Here is an 18,010-nt window from a genome sequence, read left to right on the forward strand (position 1 = left end):
TCCTTGCGATGAATAATGGTAGAGATTAATCATACCTTCCGATGGAAAGCTTTGCGTCCTCCACAACCTGGAGAGATGAAGTCGACAATAAGACTGAGAGAGTCGATGTTCTTTTGGGGTTTTTCTTTTCTTGAGATGATAGATTTCGAACATGGCTCCTCTCTGAGTCATCTGGGGTTGATTGGGCGTTTTGTTGAGTTTAAAACGAGGTTATTTAAGTAATATTGTATGTAAAACAATTTACAAAAGGCTGAAATTGGTATATAGAAAAAATTGATGCATCAGCTTAATGTTTTCCGTCTAAATTAGTGACGGAAGGGAGGCTTTTGATGAATTTTTCAAAAATTCAGTAGAGGTATTTATTACAATGAAAACATAGGGAAGCTCTTATGATTATCATAAACTTCAGGGGGGGTTCTATTTTGCCCTAAAAAATATATTAGGGCCCACAGCCACATCACATAGTTCCTGCAAAGTGCAAACAATAATATTTACAAACAGCAGCAAGCCCAACCCAATAATCGATAGACTCTATCTAATGCTGGATAGACTACTATTAGAATTCTAGAAGCAATTCATGAATTATTTGATCCTTTATGTTTTAGATAAAATGATCCTCAACTAAGTTGTCACACAGTCACACAAATAACCCATATAACTCGAATTGACATGATTAACCTATTTTTGTTTATACTAAATAATACCTATAACCTAAGTTAACATGATTAACCTGTTTTAAATTAAATAATAAATATTAAAAAAATCCATTAATTAAACAAATTCATAAAAACTATTCAATATCATCCTTGTATACCATAATAATATTTCATTTAAATTTATATAATTTAACACACTTCGAATCATAGTATGAGTCTTTTTTGAGCTAGATGGGTTAATTTGAAATTAACACGTTTATTAATCACATTAAATGGATTAATACAATTTTGACATCGACACAATTAATTACTGTCATCCCTAACCCCCTTTGTATCATGTTATGGGGTAGACGTGTATCAAATACTGTCAACCCTAACCCCTATTGTTTAGTCCCATGAAGCAGAGGAAAAGTGTATCACATTGGAATTTGCGTCGACACCTTACAGCCAGAGCGGCCCACCGTGTCTCACATGACATTCAACCGTGTATTAGGAACATCTCTTGTCATCCATATCGTGGTGAGATGAGCGCCATACTATGCGTAGCGCTGCACTGAAACAATTAAATCAAAACCTTTCATTTGTAGCCATGGTCCCACCCTGAATTAAACGAAGTAAATTTTGTAGAGCCACTGCAGTACATATAAGGCCATGATATTTTGCTTTACTCTGTCGTAGCGCTGGTAAACAATGTTTGATAGACTAGTGTGAGTTCTATGCATACGTAATACTGGCGTATTCACTTCACTGATTAGGGAGAGTTAGCTTAGTTCCCCGTTAGAAAAATACCCGTATCAAACGCCGATGTATCTATGGTAAGCACAAATGTACAAAACCTGGACCAATTACGAGTGAACACGTCTATGATTCATATAAATGGGATCCACGTGTGCATATGGAATACTGACGTGTTCACTCATAATTGGTTATTTGGCCAGTTTGGCACACTTTATTCATACCACATCCGGATTCGCATCAAACGGGCTTCATCTACGCTCACGGCCCACGCGCTATCTTTATATTCTTTATTTATCTTTCCCATCTCCATTGCAAATCCTTTGGAATCGAAATGACCCTTGACTCCTCTCCAATTTACGAAACTCAACCACGCGGGCGCCAACTCTCCTCCTGTATCGTTAACCATCTGTCTCCCATTTGACTTCTTGTAAAGCCATTTAGGGTTAGGGTTTTCAGGGTCTGAGATTTCTGAAACCCGTTCCGATCGGATTTTGTCAGCTTTTAATTTTAATTTTTGAATGTTTTGATTTTTATGTTCTTTAATGTCTCTGTAACATAAAGAGGATTAGGGTTAGGGTTTTGAATTTTTTTTCTTGTTTTGGTCTGTATTGGATATGGAAATGGAGAGCACGCGTAGATCCATTGATAGGTCTAGAGAGCCAGGTTTGAAGAAACCTAGATTGGCGGAAGAGGCCGAACGGGACAGGAGTTCGAACGGGGTAGTCGATCGTGAACGACCATTTCCGCAGAGAGTTTCTTCCGTTTCCGGTGCCGGAGCTGGACCGTTGCTCTCAAGGTTTAGAACGAACGAGAGGGAGAGAGATGATTCTGTTCGAGGGGCATATCAGCAACAACAGCAGCTTCAAGAACTTGTTAGTCAGTACAAGAATGCTCTTGCAGAGCTCACCTTCAATTCGAAACCAATCATCACTAACCTGACTATTATTGCCGGGGAGAACCTACATGCTGCAAAGGGGATCGCTGCCACTGTCTGTGCGAATATTCTTGAGGTGAACCGGTTTATGCCGTTCTTCCTTACTGTCTCGACTGTAACTGTTTATGTGCTGAATTCCGAATCATCTTCTGGTTCTGGTGCCTGGCATTGTTTGAGTTGTAATATATCATCGACAAGAAGGAATTCATAATTTAGATTAGTGGAATACTAGACTGTAACTGAATTGTCGAGGTTCAGATCAATGTTTTTTAACTCGTCATCTGACCGGAAAATGAAACTCCAAAAATCTATTAGTTATGGTACTGGAAGGTTGATTACTCATTAACCTCTTTTTCGTTCCTAAGTAGATGTATATGGCTAACACATGGCAAGAATTGTCAGCAGGATTCATTACTTGCATGGGGGTTTTCATGTGATCTACAACATTTCACAATCTGTTACGAGGCCATGACAATAATATTGGATTAATGATTAAGGGTTGAGCATATAAGCAATAAACATCATAAGATGTACTGAATTGTGTTTGTTGCCATGGTTAAATAACATTGTCTCTTTGTAATCTTCTTCTAAATTTTGGATTAGGCCTTTGGCCTCAAGATCATTCTTTTTTGTTGTTATTTTACTTAATCATTTTATGCACCCTAATTTGATAGAAAACGTGACTCTTGATAGACCATAATGCTGGACAAAATTCATGTAGCTAACCCCAAATAATTGAAGCTGAGTTGAATTGATCACTTCATACACTCTGCTTCTTGTCTGTATTACTAATAACCATTAATTGAAAACAATTACTTTTTTCTTCTTTTTCTGTTTGATATGTTGAACTAAATAAGAGGGGGAATGGAATATCTATGTTTTCATACGCTGATAAACCACAGGAGATTAGCTGGATCAACATCAACATCATCATGAATTCATCATCATCATCATCTAAACCTTATCCCACTATTCAGCTACATGGATCCTGTTTTCCATTCTGTTCTGTTTAGTGCCATATCCATTGAGGAGGTTAGCTGGATGATTTCTTGTATTTAGTAAGCATATATCCCTGTGGTTAGAGTTGGATTTGAAATTTATTACCTTATAGTGAACATATTTTTCATCTGGATTATATCTTGTTCTGGTGAGAAATATTGATCTTTAAAACCCTTGTAGTTTCAGTGGTGCTTAGGGCAAGTACTATTTTTTTGGGTGGCTAAATTCGGTAATTGTTTCTGAGTGAACTTTGCCCTCACAATTGTGGGCATATGTTCTTGAATGATTTTTGTTTTCAAGGTCTCTGCCTTCATTATGTAGTGGATGGCCTTTTAACATTCAGCATCCTCGTGGTCAGAAGACTGGAAACTGTGTCAAAGTTCTGGCAGGTGCAGAGCTTGACTTATATCCATGCACCTGAACAAATGAGTACATGGTATGTATTGGAGCATCAAGGTCTTGTAGGTGGTACGATGACATCGTGTTCCAGCTTGCTCTTGGCTTCCGTTCTCTTTTCATTGTTTAGTGTCCGCCATATTATTTGGAACATTAGGTTCATGAACACTACTACTGTCTTTCTATAGAACTATGGTTGTGAGAATCATAATTTTTAAGTTAATTATAGAGTTCCAATTTGTGTTTATGTTGGGTCTACTAAAAATTGGCTAATTTGGCTTGAGATTAATTGGAGGTATCTGATTTAGAAAATTTGACCATTCCACAATCAATATGCATAAACAAATTTCTGTCTTGTTGTTTCTTAGATAACATGTGTTGAAAAGCTGTTTTTCCTCCAATGTTGAAGATCTTGAACATACTCCTTGTTTGCTCATTTCCCTTCTCATTTTATTTTCCTTATTGTTATTGTTTTTCTTTTGTTCTCATTTCTTGCTGTCAAATCATGTATCTGTTACTAAGATTTAGTTCTCACGTTCAGTGAAAGCCCAAGTTGTTGATGTGGCTAAATGTTGATGGCCTTCACCATGTCTTTACCATCACCCCATGTTGCTGATATTTGATTGATGTATTTAATCTTGTCTGAGATTTTTTGTTTTGATTTAGTTTAGAACCATGTTATAGGTTTCCTCTTAATTTAGTTGTTTTGAATTTCTTCATTCTATGAAGGCATCCTATCTTTCATGATTAATTTGTATGACATAAATTCTTTGGGGAAATTTAGTAATGTTGTGTTTTATATGACTGCAAATAATTTGCAGGTTCCTAGCGAGCAAAAGTTACCTTCTCTCTACCTTTTAGATAGTATTGTAAAGAATATTGCGAGAGATTACATAAAGTACTTCGCTGCAAGATTACCTGAGGTTAGAATTTTCCATCTTCCTGTCATTTAGAATGGCTTGTGGAGTAATTGGTGAAAATTTTATTTGGTTTACATGGTTTTTCTGTTTTATCACTGCTCTAATTTTCCTTAATCAGAAAAATATTGGAGAAAATAGGCCATTTATTTCAGTTGGGTTCCATAGCCATAATTTTTTATTTCTATTTTTAATTTTGTGAACTTTGTAACTGATAGGCATCCACACTTCAGCTACTGGGTTTCTTAAAGTCTTAGTTAATTGCAGTTTATTCCCCTTGCATGTCAATGGATTTTTCTAATCTTCATTTTATTATGATGTTTCTTAATTTTTCTAAGCTGCTATACATTGTGCTATTTATTGTTAGAGCTACAAACCAGTGTTTATTTTATTTTTATTTTTTTTTCTAGGTATTTTGCAAGGCCTATAGACAAGTTGACTCCTCAATTCATCCTGGTATGAGGCATTTATTTGGGACTTGGAAGGGGGTATTCCCCTCTGCAACCCTTCAACTCATTGAGAAAGAACTAGGATTTCCACCAGCCATTAATGGTTCATCATCAGGAACCACTGCATCTAGGCCTGATTCTCAGTCACAACGCCCTCCACATAGCATTCATGTAAATCCTAAGTACCTAGAGGCGAGGCAGCGCCTTCAGCAATCAAGTAGGGTGAGTGCAGTTCTACTTTTAACTTATGTGATTTAGTCATGTTTTGCATACTGGGCACATTGCTATCATCCTGGGTATGCGTGATACAAGATACATGTCTTCGGTACCGCTTATTATTTTCTGATGTCATATTTAGTAGATAAAAGCTACCTATCCTTCATTATCTTATTATTCAAACAATGTCACGATATGGGTTTTGCACTAGGCTTTTAAGAGCAGTTTATGTCCGTGCTCCAGTGTATATAATTGTTACATTCCGTCATGTCTTGTAAGAATTCTTCTCCTTGATTTGTGGACTGGAAAAAGGAGTTTCTTTCAACAAAATACTTATAATGGGCAAGTAAACATATGGATCATGGTCATCAGGCATCTTTTATTTTATGTAAGAATACAATTAGAGCTAGAAAAAACCAACTTAATGGGATTCTACTCTAGTATGGGAAATACAACCAACCAACTTGCCAAGATTGATCTAGACATCAGTCATGACTTAATCATGTCATAGTTCTAGCTAAGTAACAATCTTCAAGGTGTGAGCTTTTAATTATTTAAATGTTGGTTATAATGCTGATAGAGCCAAGCCAAGGTTGGCCCAGCTTGGGCCCACTTAACATTTTTTAAATGTATTTCACATCATATAATATAAAGTTTTATAATTAATGAAAATTTTTATTATTTGATGTTAGAGGCCCAAAGTGTGGTTTGACCTGGCTTAGGTTCCTATAGACCTGGACCTGGACTTATATTTTAGGCATGGAGTTTGGGCTGATTTGGGCTTGTGGTTGGGCTATAATCCCTTATCATAAGTGCTGAGCTTGGCTTGGGCCTAACCTGACCCATGGTCACCCTTACTCTTGTCTCTTGATCAATTTGGCCTCTTGTTTTGGAGCATGTCACAAGTGTTGATCTTGATCACTTCCCTATAGAAAGCTCTAATCGTTGGAGGCACCGGTCTCTAAACTTCTTTCGAGACCCATCAACCAGAAGCTATAGCAGTAGCAAGTGGCAGTGAGCCTTTTAATCTGATGGTCCAGATCTATTCTATTGATAAAATGGCCTGACCCATGTTGAACTGGTGAAATCATCACCCTGGAAGAAAACTGGATCAGTCACATCTTTCTTCCACTTAAGTGGTGGAAGGGGATTCAAAGGGGGTGGTGGGTTTATTTAAAATCATCGCTGGATGGTTCATCCTCAATTTTTTTTTACCTCCTGCCTGTTAATAGGAGAAGAAAAATGCTGTGAAAAGACAATTATAAAAAAAAGCGCTGTGAAAAGGTGACTCTCCACATCTGCTGGCTGTATAAATAAAGAAAGGAAATGCTTCTAAAATACAAGCGATACAAGAACAAGAGGTTAATTAGTCATAAATAGGCTTTTACTGCTTGTTGTACAAAAGTAGCATCAATGTGGTGATAGATAGAAACAAAATAAACCCCCTTTACTGAAAACATCATAGTTGTTGATTTTCTTATGCATTACCTCCAAAAATAAAGCCTTACTTTAAGGGAATCGACCTATCCTAGATATTTTTAGCTTTGAAAACAATAAGAGGGCTTAACAGAAGGAGAGAGCTTGAAGGGAGCACAAAACTACAAAAGAAACCATGGGGATTTGTCAACCATTATAGTCACCATGATTTGCGCGGTAGCAATGATTATTGTCAAATCTAATCTAACCCATCTCCCCTTAATCCCCTTCCCTGGTATTTTATTAGTGAGGCCCACCTAATACTAAGCCCCAAACTCAATCAGGTTATATGGTTGATACTTGCGTTAATTAGTTTGTTTATGTAAGTACTCTTAACAACATCGTTCGGTCTTAACTGTAAATTCTGATTCTTGGATTTTGGTGAATACTACCAAAAGGAAAAACAACCTTATATTGTAACTCAAAAAAACTGTTTTTTCCATTGGCTTAGTTATAAGTTTTTCAACTTCCCTCCTTCCTATTGATTCCTTTTTTTATATGTATAAATAAAAGAAGAAATATGTGTATTGATCCACTTGAACTGGTTTGAACTGTGGTGCTAGGCTGGTCTCCGACTCTGGCAAGTCATGCTCGAGTTATATGGGTTGTTGAGCAGTTCTTGCAGAAGGGTTGGGTGACTAGGGTCTATTTGGTTGCTGACACTGCCATATAGTAATTCTTTGGGATGAGTTGTCATTTGAAGTGTCTACTGACATTACATTAATATGATTTTATTATCATTGCAAGTTGCAGCATAATCCAGTTTCATTGCACACCCAGTGAACTAATAATCTATGGAGCTGTACTAGTGCAGTGTATTAATGGCGGTTTTGGGTGTGCTTATTTGATGGAAAAGCACTTATTTCAAACAGGCACAGTATAGGTATTTTCAAAATGATGTGGCGAGCCAAGACAGGCCAGAAAGAAAATAAGCCATTTAATAATAAGCCCAAAATTTGGGCTTCTCGAATAAGCACTTATTCGGGCTTATTTCCCAAATGCAAATAAACACTTATTGGTGTGGTCCTGACCCAAAATAAGTGTTTATTTTTAAGCACTCCCAAACTTAGCCTAATTTGGATTGTTCTAACTGATCCAAAAAAACAGATTTTTTTTTTTTTTTTTCTTTTTGTGTTCTTATGAGACTTCATTGGTTTGCTGAATTTTTCATATTTACTTTTTCTCTCTATATTGCTATCTGTGTGTGTGTGTGACTAGTAATTAATTTAGTCAACCAAATCTTGCATCATACCTTTCTTGAATGTTCGCTTGGATTTATGTAATGAAAGCAATAGGAACACCTAGTGACAGTACCAAGTGCACAGCTATATCTTCTTAGGATATGGAGAGGCTGGAATAATAGCCAGGGTAGTAGTGAAGGCTAATAATAGATTTCATGTTAAGATGCATTAATGTTATTATGTGTATATGCTTTTTATCCATTTTAATTGTGTTGTAACGAGATAAATTCTGCAGAATGTTCCGCGTCCTCAGAAGGAAGCATTGAGTGAGCCTGTTCATGAGAAGAGCAGTACAGCAGGATTTGGGGATTATGAATATGGTTCTGATATTTCAAGAAGCTCCAGTTTGGGAGTTGGAAGAGCTAGCGAGAGAGTTACTGAACGAGAGGGACCTGGTAAGCCTTGGTTTGGAGTTGGTGGCAATGTTACAGATGCAATTATTGGCCCAAGGAATGGATTTGAAACCCAACATGGGTTCCAAAACTACCCGCCACCCAGATCTGCCCAGCCTGTTGTGCAGATGCAACAAGCACAAAGCATTGCAAGTAGAAACAGCAGAGGGGTGTCTAGGAATTGGAAAAACTCGGAGGAAGAAGAATATGTTTGGGATGATATGAACTCCAGATTGGCTGATCATGGGGCTCTGGATAGCTCAAGGAGAGATGGTTTGACACCTGATGATGCAGAAAATCTGGTAAGCATATGCTTGAAACAAGCTTTTGACATCTCACTGGAGATATATATTTGATATGTCTTCTTGCTGGAGAAGCCATTTGGGGGCAAAGGTGGATTTTAATTGCAAGCAATCTTGCTTGCTGATCAAAAAAAAAAAAAAAAAAGAAATGCAAGCAACCTTGCTTTTTTAAAGCCTAATGTTTTCAGATGGTTGAAATCTAGAGTGACAATATATCCCTTTAGCTAAATGGCATTGTGCACAACTTCTATGCATATGTTGCTTCTTTCATCAAGCTATTTTCTACATGTCCTACATTCTTCAGGTATGCATGTCCACCAAATGGGGAATGAGCTTCACACTTGAGTTAACAGTATCCATTATTATGTTGAAAGCATTTGATGACTTTAGCATAGTTAATCACCATCAAAAGAAAAAAAAAAGGAGTGAAGTTAACTGGTGCAAGATCATTCCAAGTCTGAAGAAGAAATAGTGAACAAGAATTCTTATTGCTTGACATTTGAAGATGTCCCACTTTGGCCAACATATTTATTGTTTACCATGCATGCCTTGTCAGGTTATCATGATAGGTTGAGAACTTGCACTTTCACTCGTGTCATCTTTGTGTGAACATGGCATGTATTTTTTCCTACATACAGACTTATTATGAATGCAGTTTCTGCCTTTTTTCAGTCAAGCATATGACTATCTTATAATTTCAGGTTATCTAGCTCTGCTGACTTAAATTTACTGTGCAGGATGTTGATGACCACCTATCACAAACTCGGAGTGAACATGAATTTGGGTCAAGGATTACAAGAGAAACTTCAACAGATATACCTGTAACAGAGAGAGGAAAATCTGGATTTGGGCATCGGACATCTTCAGGGTGGCCATTAGAAGAGCCACTTCTGATTTCAGGCAAATCAGAAGGACAGCTTGTATCTTTTGCCAGAACAGGTCTTCGAGTGCCATCTCTTGTTGGAGCTCCAAGCACTGGATCTTTGACAAATGCAGGATCAGGATCCACTGGAATATTGGGGCAACAACGGCATAAGCCTCTCAGACCAGCTTCCCCATCTGGACAGTTGTCCATGCACCAGCGTCCCCACTCACCTTCATCTTCAGCAGTCCATCAGCATCAACAAGCACAGGATATGACTGATCAGCCCGGTCCCCAATCATCACAACCTCCAGGATCATTGAACCGGATACCTCAAATTTCAGTTTCTCAAGATTCTTTTCCAATATTGCCTCAAAATCAGATCCATCCAGGTCCTTTGCAGAATTTGCAGTCAAATCATTCACAGCTCCCTCAGCATTTACAGACATCATCTTCCTCAGTTCGCTTGCCCCAATTAAGGCATGGTCCTTTCTCTCATCAGCAGCCTCAGTCTGAACAAAACCAATCTCAACTATCTGGTCAAACCCAGAAGCCACTTTCTCAAGCCTCAATTTCTGGAATGCCACAAGCAGTAGGTTTGTCTGCTTCAGGCCATTCTAATAATCCTGCTACAGAGACCTCGGGAGAAACGAGTACAAGTAGTTTGTTGGCTGCAATTATGAAGAGTGGCCTACTTTCAAAGGTTTCAGCAACTAGTAGCCTTCCCAACCTGAATTCTCAGGATTCAGGGGTGCAGCCTTCTAATTTGAATATCCAGCCCCCTTTGCCAAGTGGACCACCTCCTTTCCAGCTTACGTCCTCTGCACCAACTTCTGTATCAGGTCTGGCTTCTCATGTTAGTGCATCATCTCTAACAGCAACTGCCCAGAGAGCATCTGGACTACCTCCTCTTCCACCTGGTCCTCCACCGTCCTCTTCTGTTTTAGGTAGTACTTCACTGCAGACATCGAGCATGGCCAATGCTGTCCCAAACCCATTGTCAAACCTTTTGAGCTCATTAGTTGCAAAGGGCTTGATATCTACATCATCAACGGAGTCACCAACTCTGACCACAACCCAAGTTCCAAGCCGGCTTCAGAATCAGAGCCCCAGTCCGGTGACTAGTAGCTCCATGTTGGTTTCTTCAGGTCCCATTTCGTCAACCGTTCCTACAACCTCCAGGAGTGAGGTAAATTTATCAGAACCTGTGGTGAAACGCCCAAATGCCTTGTCTCAAGTCTCTACAACACAGACAGAGGATCTTATAGGCACTGAGTTTAAACCAGAAATTATTCGGGAATCACATCCATCAGTGATCAATGGCCTCTTTAATGACACTCCTCATTGTTGTGATGTATGTGGCCTTAGACTTAAACTGCAAGAACAACTTAATAGACACATGGAGTGGCATGCTTCAAAGAAACCTGAATCAAGTGATTATGCAATTTCGAGGAGATGGTATGCAAGTGTGGCTGACTGGGTTGCTGGGAATGTGGGACTTCCATCTGGACCTACAATTATTACTACTGTTGAAGAGGCGGTGAAGACATCAGAGGAAGGTGAACCAATGATCCCTGCTGATGAAAGCCAGTGTATATGTGCATTATGTGGGGAACTTTTTGAAGACTTTTACAGTTATGAAAGAGATGAATGGATGTTCAAGGGAGCTGTTTATATGACAATCCCAGTGAGGGAAGGCGAGATAGGAACTACTGATAAGTGTGCTGCCCAAGGTCCTATTGTGCATTGCAAGTGTATATCACGCAGTTCAGTTTATGAATTGGGACTCTCTGCGCATATTAAAATGGTAAGGAACTTTGTATTTCTGTTCTTCAAATAGTGAGAAATTATGGATATGTGTATAGCCTTTGTCTTGACAGAGCTGTACCATATGCTTAGAAACCATTACTGATCAGAGAGGAGTGAACTGGCATTTGATGTGTCCAGATTTCTTAGGCACTAGTTTAACCTTGTTGGATGGTACCAACCATCTTTATCTAGACATTCTTCTGGGGTATTTGTTATGTTACTTTTGTTCTGCAGAAGAATGCTTGTAGCAATTTGTTTATTTCTGGTGAGGCCACACAAACGGTGGGTCCAGAGCCTGAGCATATTTATCATGGTATGGGTAGGTTGGTAATCAAGGCTAAACATAAAGTGAGCTTGTATTAACTCTAAAATCCAGTCTGTAACTAGAGGCCTATGTGTAAAACCAAGATTTTTTTTTTGATTCTAGATGAATTCCTCCTATTCAGAGTGCCTCTGGTGGGCATGATAAGACTATTATTATTATTATTATTATTATTATTATTATTATTTTCTCCTTTTGTTATGCTATTGAGGTTGGCAGCTTTTGTTATGGCAAAGGTTTCTAAACATAAATATGGTTGTTCCAAATGATATACTGCATTCCGGTACCTCATGCTATGGTGGGTTCTCTTATTTTGCAGGAGATAGATGGATGATGCTCTGAAGGGAAGAATGCGAACCATTTCTTGTAATATGGGTACAATCAATAAAAGCTGACGTGGATTACCCAGGTTTTTATACTTGTAACAGCTTATATGTGCATGATAATTGTCATGCTGTTGGTCTGTGCCTGAAATTGCTCCACTGGGGGGGGGGGGGGGGGGAAGATTCGCTCCCACTTATATGTTTTTCTTTTTCTCCTCATATTTTCAAAATTAAAATATATAAATCCAACAAGGTTTGCACCTCAGGTTTCTTCACTAATGTTGCTTTTGTATTCCTTCATGTTTCTGTTTAAGTTTTGGCAGTTTCAGTGTCTAATGCTATCAACCAAAAAGAGGGCATTTCGCAATCATTTATGCACTTATATTTGAAATACCCACTAAGATGGCAGAAGTATCACTGTATCAGTAAATACTAACAGAACTTAATGGGTGCGTGTTTCAGTTTTGGCTTTGTAAAGAATGTTTTATCAACCTATTTCTATGGTAGCAATAAATAAATCCGTTTATTCATTAATTTTCTATTAATTTATCCCATCCTGGTTTCGAGAATGTTGATACCTTTCCGTCTTTCTCGTACTCCATTGATCTTGTGGATGGTTTTATTTCAGTTTATGGGTATTGGTTCCTGATATATCTTGTATACATTGTCGCGTTCTTTTAAATCAGCATTTCCATGAACCAAAGGGCAAAGGCTCTGAGTCAGAATCTATGTTAAGGACTTGGTGCCTTTGTGGCTGTGGTGGCACGTGGCAGATACTAATTGCCCCCAACAGCTAAAGTTTTTCCGTTTCTTTTCTACTATTATTCTAAGATGACTTGACAGTTGACAATGTATTTTTGGTATAGGCAGACAACTGAGTACGTGGCTTGTAATCTTAACAAGAAAACGAGCCCAGGAATGATCGTTTGTGATTTACTCTATTTTTCTCCGTTTCGATTTTGGGAATTTTGTTTTTGGTCCCTGTCGTTTTATGCTTAATTGTTTATAGATGGCACCTAGTTCGATCAACTGGGTCGAATGGTTCAGGTGATTTAGAATATTAGGGCAAATAATATTCATTTGTCTTTTGTAAGAAGAAACATAAAAAGAGTTGTCGGCTGAGAAAGAAAGGGAAGAAGGGAGAGAGGAAAGGAGCAATGTTCAATTATTATGTATTTTTATTTTTCTTAATGTAAAAGTTTTTATTGAAGATAAAGAAAAAAAAAATGAAATCCCCCTTTCCTCTTTTCTCCTCTTAAGGAAGCTTATGCCTCTTGCATTTTGAACTATGTTTCACGCCTCTAAGTAGTGGAATGCCTTTGTGTTTTAAAACATTGATATTTATTTTTTTAATTTTTAGAATAAAATATGCAAAATAATTATTTTATCTATTATGTCCATAAATCCATTCAATTTTTTGTTACATATTTACTTTTCTTAATTTTAATTTAATTTTTGGAATAAAACATGCAAAATAATTTAGTTTTTAGAAAACTAGAATAAAACATGCAAAATAATTACTTGATCTATTATGTCCATAATTAGATAGTATGTTTCTATTCCCAACTTCCCGTTTATTGATTATAATATGTAAATGTGTTATTTTTCTGCATAAATAACTCATTTATGTCTTATATTTAGTGATATTGATGTTTATTTATGATTTATTAGAGTATTTATAGCATTTTCATGTGTTTCCATGCGTATTCAAGGCATATCCCGATACATCTCTTAAATTTGCCTTTCCGATACGCATAGCATTTCCGATACTTTGAACTTTGGAAAGAAAAAGAGGAAAACTTAGCAAATTTGCACCATTGCGATCTCAAAACCTCTCTGGTGATGATGAGAAGCATCCGATGTTCACCGGTGATGATTTGAGAACCGAGAACAGTGATATAAAATTTGCAATCTTCTCTCTCTTTCTCTCTCTCTCTCTCTCTCTCTCATTGGGATATTAGTGATCTCCGTTGTCTGGGTTTAACAAGTCGATGGTTTGATCACCTGGGTCAGCGGTTCTCTGACCAAGTCAATGTTTTTTGGCCAAAAACGGGTTAAGGGTGAAACAGATGGTTGCTTGAACAGTTTCTGGGCTGAATGGTCTGACCATCCAAGTCAACAGTGGTTCTAAAACACTGGATGATACTATTCTCATTTTTCTGGTAAATTATATTTTCAAGAGAATAAATTATTCAAAAAATGAATGTGGTAGAAGTCCTATTATGAGATGGACAAATGTTAAATTAGAGAGGGTAAGGTCTAAAATGATATCATTTAAAGGAACTTTGGAGTAGATTCAATGGGTGAGGACTAAGATGATTTGGTCAAAGCAAAGATCATTGATGGTGCCCATAAAGTGATGGGTTCCAGGTTGAAGGGGCTGGAAGAGTAGGGACAAGGTTTGAGGTATTTATATGATACGCCCTTAATGCCACCGATACAGGTAATATAAAGAATTATAAGATTAACTTAAGATTGGTCTCCTGTCAAATTGTTACACCTAAACATAAAGAACACTAATAGTTTTATTTTTTTGTTAAATCAAAACTCTTGATAGGCAATAAGAGTATCTATACTTTGAACTATTAAAAAGAACATGAGTTGAAGTAATAAGAAATGACGTAAAGCTGTGTTTGTTTTTGGTGTAAATGAGAAATGGGGTAAATTTTGCATCTCAGTTCAATTTTACTGGCATTTATTTTCAATGTGAAATGTTTTTTTTTTTTTTTTGTTAAACCAAAACTCTTGATAGGCAACGAGAGCATCTATACTTTGAACTGTTAAAAAGGACATAGCTTGAAGTAATAAAAAATCATGTAAAGCTGTGCTTGTTTTTAGTGTAAATGAGAATCGGGATAAATTTTACACTTCAGTTCAATTTTGATAGGGTTCGTTTTCAATGTCAGTTTTACATTGAAAATGATGTAAACTCCACACACGCGGTGGAGTTTTATATTGATAATTGATGTAATGACTACATTGATTTTATCGATGTAATTTTTTACATGCACTGATTATACCTTTTTCACTTAACGGTTCACTATATTTAAACTGATCGATTTACTATTGAATCGATATATTTTTACATCATACAAACTTTACACAAAAAACAAACACAGCCTAAATGATTTAGTATTATGTTAGTTCTTGTTGAATGTTGTTGGTTGATAATGGACTTTGAAGAACTGTTTCATGTACCAAATAGTAAAACTGAAATTCATTTTTACATTTTCTTGGGGTATTGAACCTTACTTTGAAGAACTGTTTCATGTACTTAATATTAAAATTGAAATTTATTTTTACTTTTTTTTTGGGCTATTGAAGCTTTGCTGTTTATGTTGGATGCTGAAAAATGATTTTAGGAAGGGCAGTTTCTGTGCAGGTACCCAACCCATTACGGTCCCTATCCGGGGTGGTCATTGTTTATCAGTAATAAATGATTGATGAGGGCGTCTTTCCAATCCTAAGACTTCGACATATAGCAACATGGTAGAAAATATGATAATGGTTCAATGGTGAGAGGTTCGAACCCTCATGTATTTATAATAGTCCAATCAATTACATTTTGAGTGAAATACAAATATTGAGGTATTTTGATGAGAGTATAACACAACTAACTCTAGATAAGATACAAGAGAGATAAGATTAAGATGAGGATAACAAGAGAAGATAACAGATCGTATTAGGATTGTTAATCATTACCCAATACGCCCCTCAAGTGAAATGTCCGAGAAGGACATGAAGCTTGGATCGTAGAGTAACAAAGCGAGCACCACTAATCAGTTTGGTTAGAAGGTCGACGACCTGATCTCCATAAGAAATAAAAATGCACACACACACACAGTGCTTTAGTACTAGATCCCATAAAAAGTGAAAGTTGATCTCAACATATCGAGTACATGCACAAAAGGCTGGATGAGCAACAAGATACGTGGCGCCAATATTATCACACCAGAAGATGATGAGCTCATGAGCTAACAAATGACCCAAATCTTCCAATAGGGACTAAACCCAAATAATCGTCGATCATTAGGGCAACCAGACCAGTTAGCATCTGAAAAAGCCTGAAGCGAGAGAAGAGCTAAGGTGGAGTAAAAATAAGACCATGATCTGCCATATGTTTGAGATATTGTAAAATACGTTTAACAGCCACCCAATGATCAGACGTAGGAGAGTGAAGAAATTGACATACTTTATTGACAGAGAGGGAGATATCGGGGCAAGTAATAGTAAGATATTATAAAGCTCCAGCACTGTTCCGATATTCCGAGGGATCTGAGAGAGCAACACCACTGAACTTAGAGAGTTTAGAGTTCATAGCCATAGGAGAAGTGAGAGGTTTGGCTTTGGTCATGTAGGCGCACTGTAAGAGATCTAAGATATACCTCCACTGAGTGAGAATAATCCCATTTGGTTGTGTCGTGATCTCCATTCCAAGAAAGAAATGTGCTGGACCAAGATCTTTTGGAGAGAAAGTACATTTCAAAGAAGAGACCAAATCATTAATTGCAGACAAAGAGGAACCGGTAAAAAAGAATATCATCGACATAGATTAACATATATAAGGTCACCAAACCCTTGGTGTATATAAATAATGATGGATCGACTGAAGACATCCGAAAACCTAAGTAGAGGAGATAAGAGCTAAGACATGAATACCATGCATGCGGAGCTAGTCAAAGGCTGTACAAGGCCTTAGTAACTTTACAAACATGATTAGGAGAAGATGGATCCTCAAAACCCTTAGGTTGCCACACATAGATATCCTTAGAAACATACCCGTTTAAAAATGCATTATCGAAGTCCAGTTGTCGAAGAGGCCATCCAAGAGTAGTGGAAAGGGTCAGAATGGTTTGAATGGTAACTGGTTTGACCACCGGATTGAAGGTGTTAGTGAAGTCAACCTTGGGAACCTGACTAAACCCTTGCACGACTAGACATGCTTTGCACTGAACAATAGACCTGTTAGCACACCATTTTACTTTGTATATCCATTTGGTGCCAATAATATTCATATGAGGTTGGCAAGGTACTAAGGTCCACGTGCCATTGGAAACAAGAGAAACTCACACGACATCGCTTCTTGCCAACACGGCTCAGTAAAGACTTTAGAGAAACAAGTGGGTTCACGAAGATCATCATGAAGTGTAGCGAGCAATGCTTTAGGAACTGGATAGCGTGAAGCGCTATGAGATCGAGACGGATGAGAGCCAGCGAGAGAACGCATCTGCATGGGATGAGTGTGAGAAGATGGTACTTGTATTGGTTGAGTAGAGTCGAGCAGATCTTGAAGAAGCTGGGTATGCCTCGATAGAGAAGAAGTGGAAACACTGCCCAAAATGGGACTAGCGTCGGTTTGAGAGGTTGTTAGTGGGTCAATCGATGGTGATAGTGCAAAGATAGCTAGTGATGGTGCAGAATCTGGCGGTGATAGTGGAATGGATATTGTAACACTAGTGTAATCATCTGAGGCCGGAGGAGAAGGAATACCTAGAAAACAAGACTCATCAAAGACCACATGTCGGCCGATGTAAACTCGTCCTGACGGAGGGTGGAAGCATCTGTACCACTTGTGAGAGGCGCTATACCCAATGAAGATGCGAAGATGTGAAGCAGGGGATAACACACACATCCGAAGATGTGAAGCATAGTGTAATCTGGACAAAGACTAAATAATGCCTCAAAAGGCGACTCTCCACGTAGCACTTTGGTAGGCACACTGTTAATTAGATAGACCGCAATAGAAGTTGCATCATCCCAGAAGGTGAAAGGAAGGGTTGAGGTAGCCACTAGAGACAGAGTAGACTCGACGATGTGACGGTGCGCACCACCTTGCTCATGTGTACGCGGGCATGCAAGACAATGCACGCCACCTTGATCGGCCAGAAAATTGGAGACAAATCTATACTCCCCTCCCCAGTCAGATTGTAAATATTTAATTTTCTTCTCAAACAACATTTCTATATATTTCTTGAATT

The 18,010-nt window shown here is 37.8% G+C and overlaps 1 protein-coding gene across 1 annotated transcript; it reads left to right on the top strand.

Moving 5' to 3' along the window:
* The first annotated feature begins 1,701 nt into the window (after positions 1-1,701).
* LOC104587695 (pre-mRNA cleavage complex 2 Pcf11-like protein) lies at positions 1,702-12,566 on the top strand. Its single transcript, XM_010245409.3, has 6 exons — positions 1,702-2,404; positions 4,545-4,646; positions 5,051-5,311; positions 8,258-8,716; positions 9,454-11,385; positions 12,029-12,566. Exons 1-6 carry the CDS (start codon positions 2,009-2,011, stop codon positions 12,041-12,043), a joined length of 3,165 nt encoding a protein of 1,054 aa, XP_010243711.1. The 5' UTR covers positions 1,702-2,008; the 3' UTR covers positions 12,044-12,566.
* Positions 12,567-18,010: the final 5,444 nt, after the last annotated feature.

The sequence above is a fragment of the Nelumbo nucifera genome, chromosome 6 (assembly GCF_055504915.1).
Source record: "Nelumbo nucifera cultivar China Antique chromosome 6, China Antique-T2T, whole genome shotgun sequence".
NCBI classification, from domain to species: Eukaryota; Viridiplantae; Streptophyta; class Magnoliopsida; order Proteales; family Nelumbonaceae; genus Nelumbo; species Nelumbo nucifera.